Below are 26,058 nucleotides of genomic sequence, written 5' to 3' on the forward strand. Positions count from 1 at the left end.
CCGAAGCAGTGTTGCCAGGTGATAGCTGTAGGGAATGTACGGTAATTCGAGTGTACGGTAAATTTAGTCTGTGGTTATGTACCGGGTTGAGATAGGCCATTTCCGTCCTTTCTTGGCGTGTGGAAAATGATGTGGTAACTTAACACAGCTTCATGAGCGTGTAAAGTTGGCGGGAAATTTGAAATTTTGATTTTTTTTTCCGCAACTTGTACAATCTGATCCCCCAAAAAATACCACTTCGTGGCATAGAAAAAGCTTAAACGTCATAATCATAATATGGTAAGTTTCTGCAAAAAGTCATATTGCACTCCTCTTTCCTCTAATATCACTTCTGCTTTACTGCATTGGCGGCGTGCATGGTTTTATATTTCATTTTATTGAGGAATTTTTTATTCTTTTTATTGTTTTAATTCATCAGAGTCATGAGTGGTAATGTTTTTATAGTCTAGTGATTGTATCCCTTGTCTCACTTTATTTATACGTTTGATCTGAATCATACAAGGAAGGTAACAAAATGACATCCACAGAACAGTCAGGGACTACCAAGAGTTGGGAGCTTTCTATGTATGAACTCAATAGAACTCCTCAAGAGGCCATAACGGACAACACAGAGATAGCAGTCAGCCCCCGAAGTCTGCATAGTGAACTCATGTGCCCCATCTGCCTGGACATGTTAAAGAAGACAATGACTACGAAGGAATGTCTACACAGGTTCTGTTCCGATTGTATCATAACAGCTCTGCGCTCCGGTAACAAAGAATGTCCCACTTGCCGGAAGAAACTAGTGTCTAAAAGATCACTGAGAGCAGATCCAAATTTTGATTTGCTGATTTCCAAAATCTATCCGAGTCGTGATGAGTATGAAGCACATCAAGTTAGAGTATTGGAAAAACTCAACAAAAGTCATAGTCAGGCTGCTCTTGTACAAAGTATCAATGAAGGAATTAAACTACAAAGTCAACATAGGTTGCAACGGACAAAGAAGAACATTCAAGGTAATTATTACAAACCCTTTTTAGGGGTTGTCTGAATTTAGGGAAGTGATAAGACTTGGTGAATTGAGTACTTGGGTGCCATTGGCACTAATTGAAATCAATACTTGCCCCAGGAGCTCCAGTCTCTTGTTTACCCATAATAGTTATAATCCATGCTGAATTTTCATTTGTTTTCAGGGAATGAAGAGAATACCCCTGATATCAGTAATACTGATCAAACATCAGTTCAACAGCAACCATCTCCTCAACCCACAACGTCCAATGCAATTAAAAATCAACTCTCACCGGCAGTACCTAAGTCTCCCGAAGCACGACCGTCTAGTGCTGCAAGTAGTAGTACAACTAAAGTATCTAAGAAAACTGCCAAGTCTGATGTCATGACATCTGAATTGGAAACAGATGATACTAGTGAAACAGATGACAAAATATCAACTGTGGAATCAGCAACTGATGGAGAAGGTATGTGGACTGTTATTTCATTTATTTACCTCTGGTACTTATTATTTTTCTGTTTGGAAACTAAACTTTTCAATCAAGTTTTATTAGATACTAGCTGAATTCCGTCACTTCGCTCCGGAATCCCGCTAGTTCATCCCGAGGCATGGCCAAACTTGTGGAAAAGGCATGGCCGAACAAAGGACAGGGGTAGATGATATGAAAAAATTGAAAAACTTTGTCAACTTCTACAAGGTTACAAAAGATTTTGAACAAAAGTTTAAAAAATGCACTAAAAGCAAACACATGTTGCATTTTTCCATGAGTTCGTTGAGTGATGTAAAAAAAGCTATTAGTGAGACTGACAAAGTTAGCCACACTAGGAGTAATGCTTTGAGGAAGTGGAACTCAGAAATGAAATTAAATTCTTGTGATGATTTACAGTTCAACATTAAAGATATTAGACACCATTTGTTGGGTGATGACCAATATCAAGGATTGGAAGCACTAGAATTCTTTGACGAACCTGTCATTTCACCAACAAAAGTTAATATGGCATATTGTGACTCGTATCTGGATGAAAGCTTTAATGCTAATGAAAAAGATCCTTTGAGTTTCGATAGCAAGGAGGATATTAAATCAAAAATTGATTTAATACTGAAAACAGAGAGTCCCAAAAAAGGTCTAATAAAATTGAGAAAAATAACAGATTTAGTTGAAGAAAAACCCTTGAAAGCAACAACAAAACGTTTAAATATCCCAGTAAAATTTGATTTGAAAAGTCTGAAAGTGATTGGACAGACAAAATGTCCTCAGAACTTGGTAAGTTCTCCGAAACCTATTGAACCTTTAAAGATGGCACAGACAAATGTTAGTAGTGTATCAAAAGCATATAAGTGTTACAGTGATAATGACAGCTGCATAAATGATATTGCCGCGGCGGATGATGATTTTAATCCAATCATTCAGGCGGCCTTTTCATTGGCTGAAAAAGAAACGCCTCCAACTATGAATTCTCAAAAGTTACCAACAAAACAAATCGTGTTAAAGCATGGTCAAATAGTAAATATTTCTCATGGTAAAACCAACACACCTGTCCATACAGACCCTATAACAAACAAATCCAATACACAGAACAACCCTTTCTCTGGTATAATATCTCATACCGTGGGTGAGATTAATAACTTTACACATGAAACTGTAACAACCATGCCAAGTAATCCAAGATTAACATATATTTCCACAAGAATAAAATCTGAACCCTCCGGTCGGGATTCAGTACCTCAGGAAAGAGCACCACCAAACAGGCAACAAAATACAAATATTTCTAATGCAAACACCATGCCTCAAAGAACATACGGGAACACAAAGTCAAATCTAAATATTCCGGTTAAACCTGTATGCATGACCTCAAGTTCAAATGCAAACACTACGCCACCAAAGCAACTTCACAACATAAATTCATATATTTTGTCAAAACCTGTATCAATCAAAACGAGTCCAAACGCAACCATGATTTCAAAGCCTCCAATCCTAATGAACACTGCAAGTAAAAGTAATATATTTTTAGAAGGAAAACAAACAGTAGTGAGTACACCAGACAATAACAAAACTAGTCCACCAAGGAGAATAATACAAATGAAAGAAAATGGTAAACTCGGTATGTTTACGTCCGTTTCACAGATTTTACAAGATCAAACGACTGCACCACAACCAAGTTGGTTTACCTCGTTTGGTTCCGGTAATGTTCTCCTGAATGTGGCTCCACAGTCACATTCAGGTACACTACAACTTTCCAATATTTCAGCAGAACCTACTGTAGGTTACGTTATAGTAAATGACCTTGATACACCAAAATCAGTCATAGATAAGAGCGCTGTAACCCAGACAACCAATGGAGCAATCATTGGAAACATTGAATTAGTGAAACCAAGTAAAGCCACTGATAATGATCTTAAGTCAGCAAAAAACGAAGTGGCCGGGTCTAATTATCAACGAAGCAAAACTGCAGAAAATATCAGCTCAGTAAAAAATAAATCGGACATACTTAATACTCAAAAAACCCATTTAGCCACTGTTCAACAGCAACCACAATTTTCCAAAGTAAAAGATTTCAAACAAGATTCATCTGGTAAAGGAAAACAAAATCAATCAACCGAGTCCACTGTACGTGGTACCCAGCTCAAATTCATTCCTATTACTAAAAAAAGTGTCCCCACAAGTTCAACAATTGCCAAGACCAAAATTCTCTTTAGAAAAGATTTATTGGAGAAGGATGAATTTACTAAAGAGCTATTCGGTGAAGTAATTCAAGAAAGTAACTTGATCTTGTTTAATAATCTCAACAAATATTTTTGCACGTGGTGCCGTAGTGGGTAAGTAAATTATTTTATGGAAATTGGTTATGTAGAAGTGCTAGGCTAGAAACTTGGTCTTTCTTCTTAATTCTAAAATCTTAATACGTTCGCCCTCACCCCTTGCTCCAAGATAGTATTAGGTTATTGAATAGTACTGAGTCTAACCTGTAACACGTAGCCTAGAAGATGTCACATGGCTTTATACTTGACATGATTAATTCATCTTGCATATTAATGGTGTGGGGTGTTTCACGAGGGACATTTCACTTTGGTTTTCATGATTTCCTTTGGACTTGACATGATTAATTCATCTTGCATATTAATGGTGTGGGGTGTTTCACGAGGGACATTTCACTTTGGTTTTCATGATTTCCTTTGGACTTCATACTTAATTCTGCCTCGGTGGTGTAGTGGTCAAGGCATTCGCCTAGTAAACAGGAGGGCGTGGGTTCAATCCCAGCCGAGGCATGGAATTTTATCCTCAATATAATTTGAGAATTTGACCACAATAATAGTAGACAATTCTCATGATTTTCAATTTTTTATTTAACACAAAGATAATAAAATATAAAAAAATATAGCGAAATTAGCAGTTGTTAAAGGTAATAGAAAGTAAAAAGGCAGTAAAAAAATGAGTTTCTCTTTTTCTACATTTAGCAATTTTGTGGATTGAGCTTCAGATAAATTGACTGTGTATGTCTAGAATGATTCCATTTACAAGACACTCAAGAAAGATGATCTAGTCAGACTTATTAAAACTTCATCTACTGCAACAGGTATGTTGTGTCTTGGTTAAGAAATAGAATAATTATTTTACAATTCTTTAGTCTTACAGGCAATTCTTTAGAAAAAAAAACTTCATCACACTTGAAAAATTATCTCTAAACCACTAAGTTTTTCCCTCCCACTGGGTTACAGTTATCTTGTGTTGCACAACTGATGATGAAAAGCTATTCTTTTTGAAAGGGTTTCACCCTCCATTTGGTGTCAAGCTACCCACCTTCTAACCTCACTCAACCTGTGTGCCACCAGGAAAAAGTAATGAGTGACCCATTTAATATCACCTCCCTTATTTTCTCATTTTCAGTGGACCACCTGACAAAATACTTGACAATGAGACTAAGACTGGAAGGCTCTGATATATGTGACAGCAACTTTGGCATCTATGTGAGTCCCTCATCCAACAATTTCATCCTGCTCCCGGGAAATCAAAGTTTGCGGCAAATCCATGACAAATATTGGAAGTCTGAAAAACCTCTGGAAGTTTATTATTCATGGAAAAAAGTGTAAATTGAGCCAAGGAAATTACCTATTGGTTGTTTTTAGGTATAAGAAGTGAGAAATCCAGAGGTTAGCCTTTTACCATACATTGTGCTTGCTGTTTGAGTGAAAGCATGTCTATGTCCCAGGGGGAAGGCATGGTACTCAACTTTTACATCAACATGAGAACACAAGAAAGTGACCTGTTGATGTTAGCCATCAATATGAGTGCAAACCCTGGGAATTGAATCAGGGACCTTCTGCTTGGCAATCCATAATTTTGGCTAAAAAATTGGTTGCAACAAAATGCTATTTGGTTTTTTGGGCTAGCCATTTAGTTAATAGACTTAATATTAATACTATGATTAGCAATTAATTTATTGAACAAGTAAACCCCTTAAATTTATAGGATCCACTTTGGTTTACATAATTAGGGGGGGAAATCTTCTTGAAATAAAATGGAAAATTTAAACGAACGTATTTTCAATAAATGTGTATTTTTTTTTTTTTTTAAATATAAAGACTTTTAATAATGATAAAAATAAAAACAATTACCTACAAGCTTATCTCAGTTTACCCACTTCTGACAGTAGGTACAAAAAACGTTTCAAATTCAAATAGAGTTTAAAAAAAGCCATGCTCGAAAGCACAGAGAATTTTCATAGTTTCTCTGTGCTCATCAGGTTGCCCAACACAACAGTGAGGACATAATGTGAAAATTAATTGTTCTGTTGGCAGCACTTGGAGATTTTCACTCATTTGTGAGGTGAGGAAAAGGCCAAGGGAAAAAGTAAAACAGGATTGGAGATTTTAGATTGGACCAATTTCATGTTGAAACGGCTTCTGAGATCTTACAGACATGCCATCTGATATTTTTGGAAATGTATAATTACAGGTAACCATAATTTCGCTCTTTTCAGGTTTGAACCTTGTCTTGTCAAATACCTACGTATCACCACCTTATCGATGGTAGAGGGACCTCATCAGAATGCTGCAATGCTGTAAAGAGGAACAATTGAAAATACTCAAAGTCACAAGTCCTTAAATTAGGTCATATGGTAAGAGAAGGTAAAGAGGAACAATTGAAAATACTCAAAGTCACAAGTCCTTAAATTAGGTCATATGGTAAGAGAAGGCACACTGATATTGCGTAAAACAGGATTGGAGATTTTAGATTGGACCAATTTCATGTTGAAACGGCTTCTGAGATCTTACAGACATGCCATCTGATATTTACCATAATATTTACATGAGTTGCTAATATTCTCTGCTGCACTGCAATATCAGTGTGCCTTCTCTTACCATATGACCTAATTTAAGGACTTGTGACTTTGAGTATTTTCAATTGTTCCTCTTTACAGCATTGCAGCATTCTGATGTGGTCCCTCTACCATCGATAAGGTGGTGATACATAGGTATTTGACGAGACAAAGTTCAAACCTGAAAAGAGTGAAATTATGGTTACCTGTAATTATACATTTCCAAAAATATCAGATGGCATCATGAGAAAGTGTCTAGCACAGGCCAACTTGTGTGATATTTATTGCCAGTGGACATAGAGCTTATTGATATGAAAAGTTTGCTCTGTGCTCAGATGACCTTGAAAATAAATCAAGGTCTAATTAATGTACCTATGTATTTCTACTTTATGGAAGGGAAATGTGAACATGAACCCAAGTTTTTTTTGTTTTTTGCTTTCTATTATTCTTGCTGCACCTTGAAAGTAATTTTATGAGCTGTACTAATTCCTTATTTTCTACATAGAAATTAAATGAAAATAATAAAAATGGAAAGTAAAAAAAAAAAAAAAAAAAAAAAAAAAGGGAACACTTCTTGGCAGCCATGGATGAGTTAGAACAAAGATACAAGAGTCTGATAAGTCAGCAAAATAGTGAGGTTAGTTAGAATTAAGTTATAAATTGTATTGAGTTAAAACTTAACATAAAAATCAGAACACTTTACTTGAAAAAAGAAGCATGGAAATATTAAAAACCTGTAGCAATAAATTAAAATAATAAGATTAAAAATAAATAAGTTACCAATTTGGCCAAATACCAGAGTTACAAGTAAAAACCAAGACCTCAGACTCAACAAAGACAACAGTACTCTAGATCTTGACCGAAATTCAAGAAGTACAACAGCAAAGTCTATCGTAAGAACAGACGGTGAAATACCATGCCAAGATGCAGAATCGTGAGGTTGATCAGGAAGAATTTCGTGAAAGAACATCGTAATAAGCTATCTGTTAACTTCAGCAGAATAGAAAGAAATAAAATATCTTATTAATATTCATAAAATAAAAAGTATTTCATATCACTTCCATTTTGGTCCTCATAATATGATATTTTCTTATACAAAAGGATTACGAAAGGGTTACAGAAAAGGATTTCATGATCGGACATTTATATTTTGATCTCAATTTTGAAATATTTATATGTTTCTTCTACGAACATACTAATATATCATAGGATAGGTACACCAGTTGCAAGTGAAACCAACAGAATAGACACTTTATTGAAACTGCTGACGGAAATCTTCAGTCCTACGTGGGCAGTCTAAATAAAGTACTAGGTAGGTACCTAAAAGTCGTGGTTATGTACCGGGTTGGGTTAGGTTCGTACTAGTTGAGACAGGATATTGTTTCTACAGTTTGGCAGGGAGTGGTAACTTAAAAGCAAGGTTAGTTTACCAACCTTGCCTAACCCAAGGGCCCCCCTGAATGTATTCCTGTGAGGCCCTTTAATGCCTGGCCGTGCTGCAATGTGGGGTGGGAGATATGTCAGTGAATAATCAACAATGGGGGGCAAGGGAGAGGGTACTCACAAGTACCATATTTGGGGCAGGCCCCCCCTGAATGTATTCCTGTGAGGCCCTTTAATGCCTGGCCCTGCTGCAATGTGGGGTGGGAGATATGTCAGTGAATAATCAACAATGGGGGGCAAGGGAGAGGGTACTCACAAGTACCATATTTGGGGCCCTAACCCAACCCGGTACATAACCACAACCAAAAGGCCACATACACCATCAAACTGAAACGGTGTTTGTAAGAATTTATTGCCCCTTTTAAGTTAAACTTAGTTTTGTGAATTCCCTGGAATTTTAAAATACCTAAAGCTACAAGACGGGTGTTCAATTTTTCATATAAAAAGTGTTTTTTTCTTTAGTTGTCCTCATTTTTATTATCATTATTATTTTTCATCACAACAAATATTTTAATTTCCAGTTTTTAGCTCTTCATGTTCCCTGAAGACGAAATGTTTTCCCCCTTTTATTTCTTTATCTTTAAATTTGTTTTCTTAATGTCTTTCATTGGATTAATACTGTCTTACTAGTGTGAAATCAGGAACTGATTTTTCCTTCCTCCATTTTTTTTTTTTTTTTTTTTTTTTTTTTTTTTTGGGGGAAAAAAAAGGCCCAAACCCCCCCCCTTTTTTTTTTTTAAAAGGTCAAAAAATTTTTTTTGCAATGGGTCAAAAATAGGCCCATACAGCCACACTTTATTGTTTTTCAAAGGTACATACATCCTCCATATTTATATTATTAGTTAAATTTTCGAGATTCATTTTTCCCCCCAACAAATGTACAACCTACATGATCTGAAACTCTATCTTTACTGAAACTCTGTTTTTATTAAAGTCTGAAGAACAGACATTAAAAGTAATTGGACCACAAATGTTTGGGGGAAAAACAGCAACGAGATGATAGTTATATATTTTGTATCTAGTGTTATGTACCTACACTGTATTATGTGTATTATAAGCTCAGTATACATATTTACTTGTACAAACTTTTGTTATTTGATGTAGGTACCTATTACCTAATTTCTATTTCATTGTACATAATCCATCAAAGTACAAGCATTACTTTCAGTTCATATCTCTTGTTTACATTGAACTTTTAGTTGAAAAATAAAAGTAATAATAAAAAAAAGTAATAAAAAACTACTGAAAGTTTCTGTGAAGTAAAATTCGTTCTTTATTTTTTCTTCCATTGTGCTCCTTACTCTTAGGTGTTATATTTAAAATCCATCACAAATTATGCCCAGGGCCACACTTCCATACTGCTTGAATAGGAATTAAGAATTTCTTTACCCCAGTGACAAGCTACTTTTAAAGTCAATTTCCAAATACTGTTGAGTACAAATAATGTACCTTGGATGGAACTGAACTCATGTGCATGTCCTTCTATTTACCTGGAGACTAGAGAGTGTTGTGACCACTAAACCACTGAGGCAAGTTAGACCACTACACTACCAAGGCAGATTTAAGTTAATCCAATGGGATGAAATATGGGTTTATCTTTTCTCAGTCACCTAATAAATCAGATTTTTCTTTAATTCTTGTACATTTGGATTACACAACATCCAAAGTGTGGCCTTGGGCATTCAGTATTACTTTATCTAAGTACCTGGATATCTTAATAAAATGATGGAAAGTACAAAAAGTCCCACAAAATTTAAATTTGACAAGCTTATTGGTTTGCTGGTGCTGGTTACTGTAGATAACTATACAAACAATACATCCCTCAGTCCCACAAAATTTAAATTTGACAAGCTTATTGGTTTGCTGGTGCTGGTTACTGTAGATAACTATACAAACAATACATCCCTCACAACACAGGGGGTACATACTTAGCTACTTGAAAAATGAGAGTATGACTATGCCCAATTTTCAACTGTGTTACAGTTGAAGTAGGTACATACAAGTATATTACAAAAGAACATTAAGCAATGCCTATGCTAAGGGGTACATACTTAGCTACTTAAAAAATGAGAGGATGACTATGCCCAATTTTCAACTGTGTTACAGTTGAAGTAGGTACATACAAGTATATTACAAAAGAACATTAAGCAATGCCTATGCTATGGTTGGCATGCCTTTCCAAGTTAGGACATTTTTCTCAGTACAATAATAAAATACCAGTAAAGTAAATTTTATAAATTAAGAGGTATCACAATATTCACTAAATGCTAAACATGAAAGGAAAAGAAAATAAGTAAAAAATTAAAATAGGTTAAGAGGTATCACAATATTCACTAAATGCTAAACATGAAAGGAAAAGAAAATAAGTAAAAAATTAAAATAGGCTCCTACTTCATACTTTAAAATAGGCTCCTACTTAATATAATACTTAATTCTGCCTCGGTGGTGTAGTGGTCAAGGCATTCGCCTGGTAAACAGGAGGGCGTGGGTTCAATCCCAGCTGAGGTATGGAAGGAATTTTAATTGTGTTAAGCATATTTAAATGCTTGTCACAAACATCGTTCCCCGATTATTTCACCTAGATAAATTTCATGACATGACTTGGACTCGAACCACCAACCTCCAGATCCAAAGTCCAACGCGTTAACAACTGCACCACTGAGGTTGGTTGGCAGACGCACTACCAACTGAGCTAGCTAGGCTGGTGCCATCGACCAGTTTCGATTGTGCTGAGGTATGGAATTTTATCCTCAATATAATTTGAGAATTTGACCACAAAAATAGTAGTAGCCTACTGCTGGAGTGTTTTCATGATTTCCTTTGGTTTTTGCTTTCAGGTTCTCGAAGAAATATTTATTACACCAACACAAGTATCGTCTTACGTGCAAAATGGTATATGAATGTGAACAATGTTCCGGAAAGAGAATTTTATTTAAAAACCGGTGTCAACTATTGAAACATTTACTAGTTCACTATAAACAAAGACATCTTATTGCAATTGATTACAATAAATTGAAAATATTTCGGATATCGATGAAAGATAGTATGCATTATTCATCACAAAAAATCAAGCAATGTGTTCAGTTTTATAGTGATGATGAAGATGAAGTATATTCTAGTATTTTTGCATCAAACAAAATTACGAAAAAAATAGAAAAATTACCAAATACCAGAGTTACAAGTAAAAACCCAGACCTCAGACTCAACAAAGACAACAGTACTCTAGATCTTGACCGAAATTCAAGAAGTACAACAGCAAAGTCTATCGTAAGAACAGACAAACGACCTGCTGTCATAAATATAAATTACAAACCTACTATTAACAGAATCAAAGAAAATACTTTACTAAATATTAAGCGGAATATAAATTCAATAAAATCTCATGAGATTGTAACAAAGTCTCCTAAATCAAAAGTATATAACACAAATGAACCATCACCATCGATTAAAGTTGGAACAGCAAATAATAACAATAAAAACCTTAGGTTAAAAATAAATCAGATAAAACAATCATTAAACACACAAAATCTGCTGGGTAAAAGTAGAAGACCAACAGTCATATCAGACCAAAAAAAACCAAGGGAAAGAATTTTGGAATTGTTAGATAAAGTATCAAAAGTAACAAATAAAGTTATCAATGATAAAGACAATAACTATAGAAATAAAGTTGATACTAACAAGAAAAAAGTTGGTAGAAAAAGAAAATTACCAGAGGCTAATGATAAGGTTGGCAAGGGAGCTAAATTTTGTGAAAGCTTTGTAGGAAAGGAAGGAAAAACAAAAACACCGGCCATAATTAAAAACAGTGTGAAAAGCAAGGAGATGTGTGAAAAAAGAAAACTACAGGACATATGCAGGGAGGAAACCAATGAGATTGTAAGTAAGAAAGCAAAAACAGAATATTTTGGAATTGATTCAAAATGTGGTAGTGCAAATGATAACAATACAACCAATGAAATAAACTACAATGATAATGAGACCTCTGTAGCAAAGCAAGTAAGAAAGCAAAAACAGAATATTGTGGAATTGATTCAAAATGTGGTAGTGCAAATGATAACAATACAACCAATGAAATAAACTACAATGATAATGAGACCTCTGTAGCAAAGGAAGGTAATGAATCCGAGGACGTTAAAAAGAATAGTTATGAAAACGCTCCAACAGGTGAAAATGATGTATCCAGTGATATCAACAAGAATATAACAAATAATGTTCCATCAGATGAAAATGAGAAAACTGATAATGTAAGGAATAATAGTGGAACTATAGCAAGCAATGAAAGTGTCAAAATGGTTGAAAATGAAGCTGAATATTTTTTTAAGAAAAACAGTGAAAATGACGCTCCTGATAAAATTGTTGAACCAGATAATATTGTTAGGAAAAGTGATGACAATGTTACAGACAAAGGGGAAGATTTCAGTAATTTCAATAGCAATGTTCCAATAGATGAAATAGATAACTCCTTTAATGTTGATAGAAATAAAGACGAAAATGTGCCAGCAAATCAAGCAATTCAATAGCAATGTTCCAATAGATGAAATAGATAACTCCTTTAATGTTGATAGAAATAAAGACGAAAATGTGCCAGCAAATCAAGCAAATAATCCTGTGGAGAATAATGAAAGTTTTGCAACAAACGAAAATGAAGAAACAAAGAAAACCAATGAAATAGATAACTCCTTTAATGTTGATAGAAATAAAGACGAAAATGTGCCAGCAAATCAAGCAAATAATCCTGTGGAGAATAATGAAAGTTTTGCAACAAACGAAAATGAAGAAACAAAGAAAACCATTGAAGAGACTGGTGGTGGACTCCATACAAACAACAATGACGAGGTTAATCATGAAAAATCCACCAGCAAATGCCCCATAATACCGGAGGTGAACAAGAGTTCTATTGAAAACCTGACAATGGATGTAAACGATTTGCTAGGTTCAACAAATAGGTTAAGTCCAAGGCAAAATGATGATGCAGAGCAGAAAGAAAACCTAAATGAAGAGAAAGATAGCCCAGTGATGAATAGTAATAATGATATTTCTAAAAAAGGAGAACAAGGTGAAAAAGAAAGTATTACATCAGAAACTAATCTTGAAAAACTGGGACACCAAGTAAACTGTGATAACAAGAATCTTGAAAACGAGACGGATGATAACGTTCCTCTGGAGGATTTGGATGAAACTGCTGAAGACTGTGGAAGCAATGACAATGCTGAGGAATGCATTGGAAAAACAGACCAATCTAAAAAAGAAGAACAAGGTGAAAAAGAAACTATTACATCAGAAACAAATCTTGAAAAACTGGGAGACCAAGTAGACTGTGATAACAAGAATCTTGAAAACGAGACGGATTATAACGTTCCTCTGGAGGATTTGGATGAAACTGCTGAAGACTGTGGAAGCAATGACAATGCTGAGGAATGCATTGGAAAAACAGACCAGTCATCTATCGTGTGCCAGTGAAACGTATCTGTATTAGGCATGATTGAATACAGTTTTCTTGGGCGCCTTCTTTGTTAGCCTTTTGGGATTAAAACTTGTCAGCACAAAACATGATCTGGTGAATTGTTTCTATGGTAAAGCTGTGAAATACCATGCCAAGATACAGAATCATGAGTTCATAAAGAAGAATTTTGTGAAAGAACATCCTAATAAGCTAATACTTTTTTATTTTATTATTCTTTAGCTACAAGATAAAATAAAAAGTGTCTAATAAATATTCATAAAAAAAGGATCTCATATAACTTCTGTTTTGGTCCTAATATGATATTTTCTTATACAAGGTTACGGAAAAGGATTTCATGATCGAACATTTAAGTATACTTTGATCTCAAATTTGAAATATATATACGATTCTTCTACATTGCAATGGAGGTACGAACATATCATAGGATACACCAGTTGCAAGTGAAACCAACAGAATAGAGACTTTATTGAAATTGCTGACGGGACTTTTTAGCCGTACGTTGGCAGTCTGAATAAAGTACTACCTAAAAGGCCAAAGACACCATCAAACTGTTTGTGCAAAAAAACGGGGTTTTTACAAATTGTTTGTTTTGGGAATTCCTTGGAATTTTAAAATACCTACAGCTACGAGACAGGTGTTCAATTTTTCAGATAAAAAGTTTTTTTTTGTTTAGTTTTTCCCATTTTTATCTATCATTATTATTTTTCGTTACAACAAATATTTTCGTTTCCATTTTTTAGCTCTTCATGTTCCCTGAAGACGCAATGTTTTCTCCCTTTTATTTCTTTGTCTTTAAATTTGTTTTCTTAATGTCTTTCATTGGATTAATACTGTCTTACTAGTGTGAAATCAGGAACTGATTTTCCCTCCTCCATTTTATATTAATGATTAAATTTTCCATACTCATTTTTTCCCCTTACAACAAATGTACAACCTACATGATCTACCTCTAGTGACACTCTGGTTTTATTAAAGTCTGAAGAAATTTGCCAACAAATGTTTGGGGGAAAAACAGCAACGAGATAATAGTTAAATACTAGCTGAATTCCGTCGCTTCGCTCCGGAATCCCGCTAGTTCATCCCGAGGCATGGCCAAAATTGTGGAAAAGGCATGGCCGAACGAACTGATTGAAGTAAGCAGTCAAATGGTGTAAGTCAATGGAATAAATATTAGGTAAATAAGTACTTCAATAAATTACCTGTAGATGAATTAGGTAGTTAGCATTCACATTTGGATTTGAACTCCCACCTTGAATCGTTAGTGCCTATGGAAACAAACAATCTGACATTGGAAAGCTTGTATCTCTGCCGAAGAAAATTCTGGTTCTTATTTTCATGTTCCAAGAATATTGACCAAAGTCTACTACTTCCTGATAGGTTCAGAATGAGAAATACAAATTTGTACAATGAGTCATGCTTGTCTAATCTCATTTTTCACTCGGTGGCTTCATGTTTTTAAAGTCCAAATCTATATTATTGTCTTTCATATATTTTTCAACCGTAGACCAAACTTCTGATGGAGCTGGTATCTTTTGTATGTCGTAATTTTGAGCAATGTATACTCCTGTGTAAAATCCCACCAAGAATCCAATCTGAAATGTGACAAGATACACTTGTAACTAGTTGTAGCTGTGGTTCAAGTCCCCTTAGGGCAGTAGTTCTCAAACTTTTTCTGCATGGCGCCCCCTTCGGGCATATTCTCATTTTTTCACGCCCCCTCCCACCCTTACCCAACCCCTCGGTATATTATTTTTACCTATGGGTTTTATGGAATAACAAAACAAGAATTTGAAACTTTGAGATTTTTTTATATTCAAGTAAGTAGGTTACCTATTTAGAGGTTTTATGAAATAACAGAAGTAAGCAGTCAAATGGGGTAAGTCAATGGATTAAATATTAGGTAAATAAGTACTTCAATAAATTACCTGTTGATGAATTAGGTAGTTAGCAGTCACATTTGGATTTGAACTCTCACCTTGAATCGTTACTGCCTATGGAAACAAACAATCTGACATTGGAAAGCTTGTATCTCTGCCCAAGAAAATTCTGGTTCTTATTTTCATGTTCCAAGAATATTGACCAAAGTCTACTACTTACTTCCTGATAGGTTCAGAATGAGAAATACAAATTTATACAATGAGTCATGCTTGTCTAATCTCATTTTTCACTTGGCGGTTTCATGTTTTTAAAGTCCAAATCTATATTGTTGTCTTTCATATATTTTTCAACCGTAGACCAAACTTCAGATGGAGCTGGTATCTTTTGTATGTCGTAATTTTGAGCAATGTATACTCCTGTGTAAAATCCCACCAAGAATCCAATCTGAAATGTGACAAGATACACTTGTAACTAGCTGTAGCTTTGGTTCAAGTCCCCTTAGGGCAAGTCATCTTAAAATTAAATGAAAAAAACATTTTAACATGATATTATAAACCCAAATGTAACATTTCATTGGCTTTTGAGCAATGTTTTCTTCTAAAGAACATACTGAGTAGTGCTACAGTTGGAGGTTTATTTGTGAAATGTCATAAGGCCTAGGCTTTACTTGAAGTTTTATCCTTTTATAGGAATATGCTATGCTTTTATAATGAATTAAGCTAACCCTATCAGGAAATGTGCTGCAGTGGCTGTCTCCATCTACTACTTATGGGAAAAACCAAGTACCTACGTATCTGTACAGTGTTATGTACCTACCTTCACTGTATTATAATCTCAGTATACATATTTAGTTGTACAAACTTTTTTTACGTAGGTACCGATTACCTAATTTCTATTTCATTGTACATAATCCATCAAAGTACAAGCATTACTTTCAGTTCATATCTCTTGTTTACATTGAACTTTTAATTGAAAAAATAAAAGTAATAAAAAACTACTGAAAGTTTCTGTGAAGTAAAATTCGTTCTTTATATTTTCTTCCATTGTGCTCCTTATTCTTAGGTGTTATATTTAAAATCAAACAATACAAATTATGTCCAGGGCCACACTTCATTACTGCTTGAATAGGAATAAAGAATTTCTTTAGCCCAGTGACAAGCTACTTTTAAAGTCAATTCCCAAATACTGTTGAGTACAAATAATGTACCTTGGATGGAACTGAACCCATGTCCTTCTATTTACCTGGAGACTAGAGAGTGTTGTGACCACTAAACCACTGAGGCAAGTTTGACCACTACACTACCAAGGCAGATTTAAGTTAATCCAATGGGATGAATGAAATAACAAAACAAACCAACCTCAGTGGCTCAAGCAGTTAGCATGGGAGGAATTTCAGAACTGGAGGTTTATAGGAAAAGCTCACCCCCCCCCTGATTTGTCTCCACGCCCCCCCAGGGGGGCATGCCCCCCAGTTTGATAACCTCTGCCTTAGGGCAAGTCATCTTAAAATTAAATGAAAAAACATTTTAACATGATATTATAAACCCAAATGTAACATTGCATTGGCTTTTGAGCAACGTTTTCTTCTAAAGAACATAGTAGTGCAACAGTCGGAGGTTTATTTGTGAAATGTCATAAGGCCTAGGCTTAACTTGAAGTTTTATCCTTTTATAGGAATATGCTATGATTTTATAATGAATTAAGCTAACCCTATCAGGAAATGTGCTGCAGTGGCTGTCTCCATCTACTACTTATGGGAAAAACCAAGTACCTACCTAGAACTACAAGAACAGATATTATATGTCTACTTACAAATCTACCCATTTTTTTGAAGTCCAAGAATTTTCTTGAGAAGCAAACTGTCTATTTAACGTCTGGGCCGAGAGATTAACGCCTAGTCGCCTAGGCAGACAAAGAATTAAGAAATTTGACTAGATTTATCACTTTTTAACACAAAAATCCATAAAAATTGAAATTTCAACTTTTCAAAAATTTGAAATTTTGTGATAACCTCAAAATGTTTTTTTTTTTTATTTATCAGGCTCCATAAAAATTGAAATTTCAACTTTTCAAAAATTTGAAATTTTGTGATAACCTCAAAATGTTTTTTTTTTTTATTTATCAGGCTTTAATTACGAGAGTTTTCAACAGTAATCCCAAAGGTATTAAATAGCCACAGTAATCCCAAAGGTATTACTGTGGCTATTAAACTGATCAAATAAAGCCCCTTTACACCAAACTAGTTAGCTCGGCGCTTTGTTGCGGGTTCGATTCCCACCCGGTGTGGGTTTTATCCTAAACAGATGAGGATCGTTCTCAGAAAGGCTGGCTTTCTCCTATCATGTTTTCTTTCTTCGATTTCGGGACGATAACACCTCAGCAGGTACAGTTCTCTGTATCAAACCCCCTAAAAAAAAAAAAAAATAATAAACAAATCTATGTATTTCAGGTCTCTGGACATTCAGTGGCGTAGAAGTGGTAGCTCTGTTGAAAACAGACGAGGCCCTACCAGTGCCGGATAATAATTACGAGAGTTTTCAACAGTAATCCCAAAGGTAGTGGCTATTAAACTGATCAAATAAAGCCCCATTACCCCAACCTAGTTAGCTTGGCGCTTTGTTGCGGGTTCGATTCCCACCCGGTGTGGGTTTTATCCTAAACAGATGAGGATCGTTCTCAGAAAGGCTGGCTTTCTCCTATCATGTTTTCTTTCTTCGATTTCGGGACGATAACACCTCAGCAGGTACAGTTCTCTGTATCAAACCCCCTTGAAAAAATAAAATAAATAAATCTATGTATTTCAGGTCTCTGGACATTCAGTGGCGTAGAAGTGGTAGCTCTGTTGAAAACAGACGAGGCCCTACCAGTGCCGGATATACAACTCATGATATTACCCGCCGGTATTAACATAGACGCTGGCACTGGATTTAGACATACTATGGGATTCAGTGAGGAGGTAAAAATTTTGGAAACAAAGTGAGTTTAGAATAAAGTTTGCACAGGGCAGGAATCACAGTGTTTCACGGCCGTTTTTATTACGTAGCAATGAAACAACTGCAACATGAGACTTGTGTGGTCTATGTCGTAGCATGCCCACCCCGTAGTACTTATACCTCTCATCAGATGAGCAAGTAGAGACATAATACTTCCTATTTAGGTGCTGGGTCAACACGAGAATACCAGAAAATAACCCGTTGAATTATCAAAAACAAGTACAAATTTTTGTTGATGGTGGTGATCGAACCCGGGACCTTCTGCATGCAAGCGCGGTACCGTAGCATCTTATAATAATAATAGTGCTTATTTATACTGCTCGCATAGGACTGAAAAGTCCCTTTACTCCAGCAGTAGGCTACTACTATTTTTGTGGGGGCACTGGATTTAGGCATACTATGGGATTTAGTGAGGAGGTAAAATTTTTGGAAACAAAGTGAGTTTAGGACAAAGTTCGCACAGGGCAGGAATCACAGTGTTTCACCGCCGTTTTTATTTCGTAACAATGAAACAATTGCAACATGAGACTTGTGTGGTCTATGTCGTAGCATGCCCACCCCGTAGTATACCTCTCATCAGATGGGCAAGTAGAGACATAATACTTCCTATTTAGGTGCTGGATCAACACGAGAATACCAGAAAATAACCCGTTGAATTATCGAAAAACAAGTACAAATTTTTGTCGATGGTGGTGATCGAACCCGGGACCTTCTGCATGCAAGCGCGGTACCGTAGCATCTTATAATAATAATACTGCTTATTTATACTGCTCGCATAGGACTGAAAAGTCCCTTTACTCCAGCAGTAGCCTACTACTATTATTGTGGTCAAATTCTCAAATTTCAGGCCGCTTTCACACGATGTCGATTTGATTGGGGTGGGGGTCGTATCGGGAAAATTTTTATCTCTATTAAATTTGAACTAGGTAATTTTAGATTTCGCTGAGTAATTTTTAAACACACGAGACTTTGGTTAAAATCTTCAAATAGGAAAAAATCCCATCAATCTGGACTGTACAAATGAAATGAAATACAAATGATTTGCCGGGCCCACCAACCACCATCACCCAGGAAACGGCAACAGTGTACGCTAATGGCAACTTGGCAACACTTTTTAACTTCAACGGGTTTAAGCGCGAAATTCAAATTTATCAGTCAGTACAGAAGAAAAAAAATCAAGCTTTTTTGAGTTTTTTTTTTTTACTTTTGGCCGGTTTTGCGTTAAGTTTTCTAGATTTGGTAACTTTGGTTTTGAACTTTCTGATTCTGCCTGCCTTTCATTATCTACAGCTAGTGTTTTACTGTTTTTGGTTTTTGTAGTTCTGTTAAGGTAAAGCTTTTTTGAGTTTTTTTGACGTTTGGCCGGTTTTGCGTTAAGTTTTCTAGATTTGGTAACTTTGGTTTTGAACTTTCTGATTCTGCCTGCCTTTCATTATCTACAGCTACAGCACATCTCAGTTTTAATGAGTTGAAATGGACTGATCTTACAAACACCAAACACTGTTTCCCTGTAAATAGGATTAATTCTATTCTATTCTGTTCTCAGGTTTGGAACAGTTACTTTCAGTTGCCCAGTGAAGGCTCTACAATCACCATGCTTATTGTCCTTCTACATCCTCACAGTAGGGGAGTAGTCAGTCTGAGAAATTCTAGTCCTTATTCCAAACCAAAGATAGATCCCCGCTATTTATCTGATCCAAGAGATGTGGACACCCTAGTCAAAGGTAAGAATCAAGTACAACAGACTCCTTTTATAGTGGCGTAGTGGTCGAGACGCTCGCCTGGTAAACAGGAGGGCGTGAGTTCGCTCCCGGCCGAGGCATGGAATTTTATCCTCATTTATTTGAGAGAAGGACCGGTTGTAGAGTCGATTTAATTGTGGGTCCAACCAAAATTAAATGGGAAGGAATTTCAATTGTGTTAAGCACAAATGCTCGTCACAAATGTCGTTCCCCGCTCAATACACTATGCTAAATTTTATGACCTGACTTGGACTGGAAGCACCAACCTCTAGATTGAAAATCCACCGTGCTAACAACTACGCCATCCCCACTGAGTTTTTTTTTTTTTTTGCAGTAGAGGAGTAGTTAGACTGAGAAATTCTAGTCCTTATTCCAAACCAAAGATAGATCCCCGCTATTTATCAGATCCAAGAGATGTGGACACCCTAGTCAAAGGTAAGAATCAAGTACAACAGATTCCTTTTATAGTGGCGTATATTTGGGGCTTTTAACATAGCAACAAGTGTCCACAATGAAGAAAGTCTAATTCAAATAAAATTCTATTCTTGTTCCCCCAGTGGGTGGAGGTACAGGGGGTTCTGTGCTGATTCACGAGCTTCTCCAACACAATGCCCTCAACCAAACCATCCTTCTACTTGAAGCAGGCCCCCGATCCTATTCTCTGCTTGATATTCCAATGCTGGCCCCTCTACTGCAGAGAACTCGGTATGATTGGCAGTTTGAAACAGAACGTCAAACTCATGCTTGCTGGGGACTTGATAATCAGGTGAGATTCAGCCCTACAACTTTTTTCCACACCTGTACTTAGTGACTTTGTAGATTGATAGAAGCTTAACTCATCCTTTAGGGCTGCTTACCCCACACCTAAGCCTTGGAGTGTGCTTTTTGTGTATTAGCCCCACAACTTTTTTCCACACCTGTAGTGACTTTGTAGATTGATAGAAGCTTAACTCATCCTTTAGGGCTGCTTACCCCACACCTAAGCCTTGGAGTGTGCTTTTTGTGTATGATTGTGATTACTTACCATTATGACTTACCAAATATAGCAAGTGATTATTCAACCTGGATTCTGAGACTGCCAGTAGATCAGAATACAGTAAAATTACTGTATATGGGTTTATAGTTTAGGTACCTATAGTTTTCCCCCTTTGGAAAATTATGCCACTGCACTGTGTCTTAGGTACTTATAGCAACCAAATTGAGTTCGGCATCACATTTTTTTTTTTTTTTTTTTTTTTTTTTTTTTTTTTTGCTTTTTGTGCATGATTATGATTACGACTTACCAAATATAGAAAGTGATTATTCAACCTGATTCTGAGATTGCCAGTAGATCAGAATACAGTGAAATGACTGTATATGGGTTTATAGTTTAGGTACCTATAGTTTTCCCCTTTTGGAAAATAGGTCAGTTGCGCTTACTTGGGTGATGTTTCAAAGTCATAGAGGAGGAAAAATGAGGACCAACAGAATTTTTCTTTTTCTTCTACGACTTCCAGATACCAAGATAAATCGATTTAAAAAATGCCGTTAAATCGTGAATTTTGACATCACGGCATACGCTCCTGTAGGCAATGACGTCATAATTCATTACTCCCACTTCGTTTGTTTGTGCGCAAGCATTTCTGCACAGTTTGACGTGAAATCTGACGTCACAACTCTTTGAACTTTTTCATTAGAACAGCAATTAAAAATTGAATTCGACCTTTTAAAGTTACTTTTTCAGAGTTTCGACCTCAGATTTGGATTTTTCACTACTTTTTACATAGGAATTGACCATTTATTAATAATTTTTACCCATTTGCAACTCCTCCATTATGCCACTCCACTGTGTCTTAGGTATAGCAACCAAATTGAGTTCAGCATCACTATTTTTTTTAGTATATATACTTAATTCTGTATCTCTTTCTCCATCTGATTTTAGGCAAGCAAATGGCCTCGAGGCAAAATACTGGGTGGTTCCAGCCGATTAAACTACATGGTATATTTGCGAGGACATCAGAATGATTTTGACTCATCTTGGCCTGCTTCGTGGAAATTTACTGACTTTCAACAATGTAAGCAAAAAGCATGCCTTATTGGCTTTTTTTGAGTTTCTTGTGAAGTTTAAAACATGTCCCATTATGTCATCAGTCTATGTCCTCCTCCTTCTCCTTCTCCTCCTTCTCCTTCTTTTCCTCCTCCTCCTCCTCCTCCTCTTTCTGCTCTTTCTTCCTCTCCATTTTTTTTTCTTCTTATTGTGGGTGGACCAACTGGGTGGTATTCATGAAATGTCAGGTACATGTATGATATACCTGTTTCTCCCACAACTTTTTCTCCTAAACTACTATAAGTAAGGGTTTTCTTTCTGCAAAATTGTATTACAATTCCCAAATACTGTTGAGTACAAACAATGTACCTTGGATGGAACTGAACTCATGTCCTTCTATTTACCTGGATACTAGAGAGTGTTGTGACCACTAAACCACTGAGGCAAGTTTGACCACTACACTACCAAGGCAGATTTAAGTTAATCCAATGGGATGAAATAATCTGATGGGTTTATCTTTTCTCAGTCACCTAACAGATTTTTCTTTAATTCTTGTACATTTGGATTACACAACATCCAAAGTGTGGCCTTGGGCATTCAGTATTACTTTATCTAAGTACCTCATTACAATTGTGTGAATCCCCCCTGGAATTCTAATTTCATTTGTTCCACAATTTGTTATTTCATTTCAGATTCTTCCATATCTTATGCAATAATGAAACCATTCTCTCTCCTCTCCACATATTTACTACCTGAGGAACCCATTGATTTAAACCAGGGCAACCACACCGGGTTTATGAATACGCCACTGACTGTTACCAAAGGACTGAGATCTTGTTGTGATCACTATATTGACAGGTCTAATAATCTGCTCACTGTGCTCACTGATGCCATGGTGACAAAGGTAAACATTTTTTTAATGTCCTTGTGGGGGAAAACACATATATATATAAAAACAGCCACCCATCACATAAAAAGGGGCACACGTAAAGGATCTTTTATAAGCCCTGTGTCAAAAGTACTTGCCTAAAAAGTCATTCAATAGCCAGGCTAGATAGCTTGGAGTTTAGTGCACCTGCCTTGTAAGCATCAGGTCGTGTGTTCGATTCTCGTCCGGGGCGGACTTTATTCTCAGATAAGGCTGTTTTCTTTCTCTCATCTTCTCTTTCTCCTCCTCCTAGGTCAGGGGATGCATTATTCGTGTTTGAGCAGTTCTAATGAGCACTATGTATTATTCTTTCAGGTTCTGTTTGAAGGAACCACAGCAGTGGGGGTAGAGTATGAAGTCAACACTGTAAAGTATAGGGATAATAGCACCTCTGTAGTTAGTCCCTTACTGTGTACTAGGGTCAGGGGATGCATTATTCGTGTTTGAGCAGTATAAATGAGCACTATGTATTATTCTTTCAGGTTCTGTTTGAAGGAACCACAGCAGTGGGGGTAGAGTATGAAGTCAACACTGTAAAGTATAGAGCGAGTGGCAACACTGTAATTCTAAGTGCAGGAGCAGTGATGTCACCTCAGCTACTGTTATTATCTGGTATTGGACCTAGAGAGGATCTGGAAAACCTCAAGGTGAGTAGTCAGCCCAGTTGGATCAGAGTAGCGCGTCTGTCTTGTAAGCGCTAGGTCGCGCAATCGATTCCCGCCCGGGCAGGACTTTTACCTCAACAAATAAGGTTAAACTTGAGTGGAATGTAACCACTGGGCGAGGTTAACGCAGGAGGCGTTCTCTACCACCTAGCCCTAGAGGTTCATTATTATGTGGTCAGATTCTCAAATAAATGAGGATAAAATTCCATGCCTCGGCTGGGATCGAATGTAGGACTTTTACCTCAACAAATAAGGTTAATAATAATAATAGACTTGAGTGGAATGTAACCACTGGGCGAGGATAACGCAGGGGGCGTTTTCTACCACCTAGCCCTAGAGGTTCATTATTATGTGGTCAGATTCTCAAATAAATGAGGATAAAATTCCATGCCTCGGCTGGGATCGAACCCACACCCTCCTGTTTACCAGGTGAGCGTCTTGACCACTACACCACCGAGGCAGGTTCGGTCTCAACACCTGCCTTTCTTTTATCTTTGATTTCGGGACGACAAGATCTCAGTAGTTACAGTTCCCTACATCAAACCTCTCGAAAAAAAAGTTCTTATCACTTTTCTTCCCCTCATGAGATTGACGAAAAGAAACAATACTTCCCATTCAGGTGCTAGATCAACACGAGAACACCAGAAAGTAACCCGTTGAAATATTTGCAATCGAAAAACGAGTACAAATTTTTGTCGATGGTGGATTCGAACTCGGGATTTTTCTTTCTACAGTTCACTGAACCACTAGTATACCGGGTGTTTCATTTCAGATACCGGTAATAGTGGACTCACTTCACGTGGGTCATAATCTACAGGATCATATCGGTGTAGGTGTAGACAACATACTTATCAACACCACCCTTATTTCTTCCTATGATGTCATTAATCCGAAACATTTCTGGGATTTTCACGTTAAGAAAGAAGGTAGGTTTGTGACCGAGAGAGCGTGGGTTCGAGTCCCAATCAGGACAGAAATAAAAGTTTAATTACGAGAGTTTTCAACAGTAATCCCAAAGGTAGTGGCTATTAAACTGATCAAATAAAGCCCCATTACCCCAACCTAGTTAGCTTGGCGCTTTGTTGCGGGTTCGATTCCCACCCGGTGTGGGTTTTATCCTAAACAGATGAGGATCGTTCTCAGAAAGGCTGGCTTTCTCCTATCATGTTTTCTTTCTTCGATTTCGGGACGATAACACCTCAGCAGGTACAGTTCTCTGTATCAAACCCCCTAAAAAAAAAAAAAAATAATAAACAAATCTATGTATTTCAGGTCTCTGGACATTCAGTGGCGTAGAAGTGGTAGCTCTGTTGAAAACAGACGAGGCCCTACCAGTGCCGGATATACAACTCATGATATTACCCGCCGGTATTAACATAGACGCGGGCACTGGATTTAGGCATACTATGGGATTTAGTGAGGAGGTAAAATTTTTGGAAACAAAGTGAGTTTAGGACAAAGTTCGCACAGGGCAGGAATCACAGTGTTTCACCGCCGTTTTTATTTCGTAACAATGAAACAATTGCAACATGAGACTTGTGTGGTCTATGTCGTAGCATGCCCACCCCGTAGTATACCTCTCATCAGATGGGCAAGTAGAGACATAATACTTCCTATTTAGGTGCTGGATCAACACGAGAATACCAGAAAATAACCCGTTGAATTATCGAAAAACAAGTACAAATTTTTGTCGATGGTGGTGATCGAACCCGGGACCTTCTGCATGCAAGCGCGGTACCGTAGCATCTTATAATAATAATACTGCTTATTTATACTGCTCGCATAGGACTGAAAAGTCCCTTTACTCCAGCAGTAGCCTACTACTATTATTGTGGTCAAATTCTCAAATTATATAGAGGATAAAATTCCATACCTCGGCTGGGATTGAACCCACGCCCTCCTCTTTACCAGGCGAGCGCCTTGACCACTACACCACCGAGGCAGGTAGTTTGTGTAAATAGGATTAATTCTATTCTATTCTGTTCTCAGGTTTGGAACAGTTACTTTCAGTTGCCCAGTGAAGGCTCTACAATCACCATGCTTATTGTCCTTCTACATCCTCACAGTAGGGGAGTAGTTAGTCTGAGAAATTCTAGTCCTTATTCCAAACCAAAGATAAATCCCCGCTATTTATCAGATCCAAGAGATGTGGACACCCTAGTCAAAGGTAAGAATCAAGTACAACAGATTCCTTTTATAGTGGCGTAGTGGTCGAGACGCTCGCCTGGTAAACAGGAGGGCGTAGGTTCGCTCCCGGCCGAGGCATGGAATTTTATCCTCATTTATTTGAGAGAAAGACCGGTTGTAGAGTCGATTTAATTGTGGGTCCAATCAAAATTAAATGAGGAGGCATTTTAATTGTGTTAAGCACAAATGCTCGTCACAAATGTTGGTCCCCGCTTAATACACTATGCTAAATTTTATGACATGACTTGGACTGGAAGCACCAAGTATGGAAAAGTATCTTACAAGTGTAATAGCCAATGGAAAAGCAGAATTTTGAATTTGGACGAATCATATCAAAATATGGAATTACTAGGCAGTTTATATGGACTGCCCAGTGTTGTCTATTGGAAATCTAAACTAGGTGAGTCTAAATAGAAACTAGACTGC

The 26,058-nt window shown here is 36.7% G+C and overlaps 4 protein-coding genes across 4 annotated transcripts; all 4 read left to right on the forward strand.

Moving 5' to 3' along the window:
• The first annotated feature begins 363 nt into the window (after nt 1-363).
• On the forward strand, nt 364-5,458 carry LOC103518158. The gene is made up of 6 exons (XM_026830031.1): nt 364-995; nt 1,173-1,547; nt 1,618-3,805; nt 3,966-3,975; nt 4,491-4,563; nt 4,875-5,458. Exons 1-6 carry the CDS (start codon nt 515-517, stop codon nt 5,075-5,077), a joined length of 3,330 nt encoding a protein of 1,109 aa, XP_026685832.1. The 5' UTR covers nt 364-514; the 3' UTR covers nt 5,078-5,458.
• A 1,641-nt stretch (nt 5,459-7,099) lies between these two features.
• LOC113471127 (glycosyltransferase-like protein gnt13) lies at nt 7,100-12,269 on the forward strand. The gene is made up of 3 exons (XM_026830032.1): nt 7,100-7,160; nt 10,978-11,625; nt 11,742-12,269. The coding sequence occupies exons 2-3, from the start codon at nt 11,572-11,574 to the stop codon at nt 12,267-12,269; spliced, it is 582 nt and encodes a 193-aa protein (XP_026685833.1). The 5' UTR covers nt 7,100-7,160; nt 10,978-11,571.
• Nucleotides 12,270-12,416: 147 nt separating this feature from the next.
• On the forward strand, nt 12,417-14,325 carry LOC103518159. Its single transcript, XM_026830029.1, has 2 exons — nt 12,417-12,785; nt 12,987-14,325. Exons 1-2 carry the CDS (start codon nt 12,661-12,663, stop codon nt 13,207-13,209), a joined length of 348 nt encoding a protein of 115 aa, XP_026685830.1. The 5' UTR covers nt 12,417-12,660; the 3' UTR covers nt 13,210-14,325.
• Nucleotides 14,326-17,529: 3,204 nt separating this feature from the next.
• On the forward strand, nt 17,530-25,668 carry LOC103518160 (L-sorbose 1-dehydrogenase). Its single transcript, XM_026830034.1, has 11 exons — nt 17,530-17,593; nt 17,896-18,047; nt 19,631-19,845; nt 20,161-20,261; nt 20,378-20,592; nt 21,748-21,880; nt 22,545-22,756; nt 23,263-23,427; nt 24,218-24,371; nt 24,718-24,869; nt 25,435-25,668. The coding sequence occupies exons 1-11, from the start codon at nt 17,530-17,532 to the stop codon at nt 25,651-25,653; spliced, it is 1,782 nt and encodes a 593-aa protein (XP_026685835.1). The 3' UTR covers nt 25,654-25,668.
• The last annotated feature ends 390 nt before the right edge of the window (nt 25,669-26,058 follow it).

The sequence above is a fragment of the Diaphorina citri genome, unplaced genomic scaffold, assembly GCF_000475195.1.
Source record: "Diaphorina citri unplaced genomic scaffold, Diaci psyllid genome assembly version 1.1 scaffold2092, whole genome shotgun sequence".
NCBI lineage: Eukaryota > Metazoa > Arthropoda > Insecta > Hemiptera > Psyllidae > Diaphorina > Diaphorina citri.

Coding starts and splice junctions, on each gene's coding strand:
- LOC103518158 (XM_026830031.1), top strand. CDS start 515: ATGACATCCACAGAACAGTCAGGGACTACCAAGAGTTGGGAGCTTTCT. Junction 996..1,172: donor GACAAAGAAGAACATTCAAG/GTAATTATTACA, acceptor ATTTGTTTTCAG/GGAATGAAGAGAATACCCCT. Junction 4,564..4,874: donor AACTTCATCTACTGCAACAG/GTATGTTGTGTC, acceptor TCTCATTTTCAG/TGGACCACCTGACAAAATAC.
- LOC113471127 (XM_026830032.1), top strand. CDS start 11,572: ATGTGTGAAAAAAGAAAACTACAGGACATATGCAGGGAGGAAACCAAT. Junction 11,626..11,741: donor GGGAGGAAACCAATGAGATT/GTAAGTAAGAAA, acceptor CTCTGTAGCAAA/GCAAGTAAGAAAGCAAAAAC.
- LOC103518159 (XM_026830029.1), top strand. CDS start 12,661: ATGGATGTAAACGATTTGCTAGGTTCAACAAATAGGTTAAGTCCAAGG. Junction 12,786..12,986: donor ATGAATAGTAATAATGATAT/TTCTAAAAAAGG, acceptor AAAAACAGACCA/ATCTAAAAAAGAAGAACAAG.
- LOC103518160 (XM_026830034.1), top strand. CDS start 17,530: ATGTATTTCAGGTCTCTGGACATTCAGTGGCGTAGAAGTGGTAGCTCT. Junction 20,262..20,377: donor TGTGGACACCCTAGTCAAAG/GTAAGAATCAAG, acceptor CTATTCTTGTTC/CCCCAGTGGGTGGAGGTACA. Junction 22,757..23,262: donor CTGATGCCATGGTGACAAAG/GTAAACATTTTT, acceptor TTATTCTTTCAG/GTTCTGTTTGAAGGAACCAC.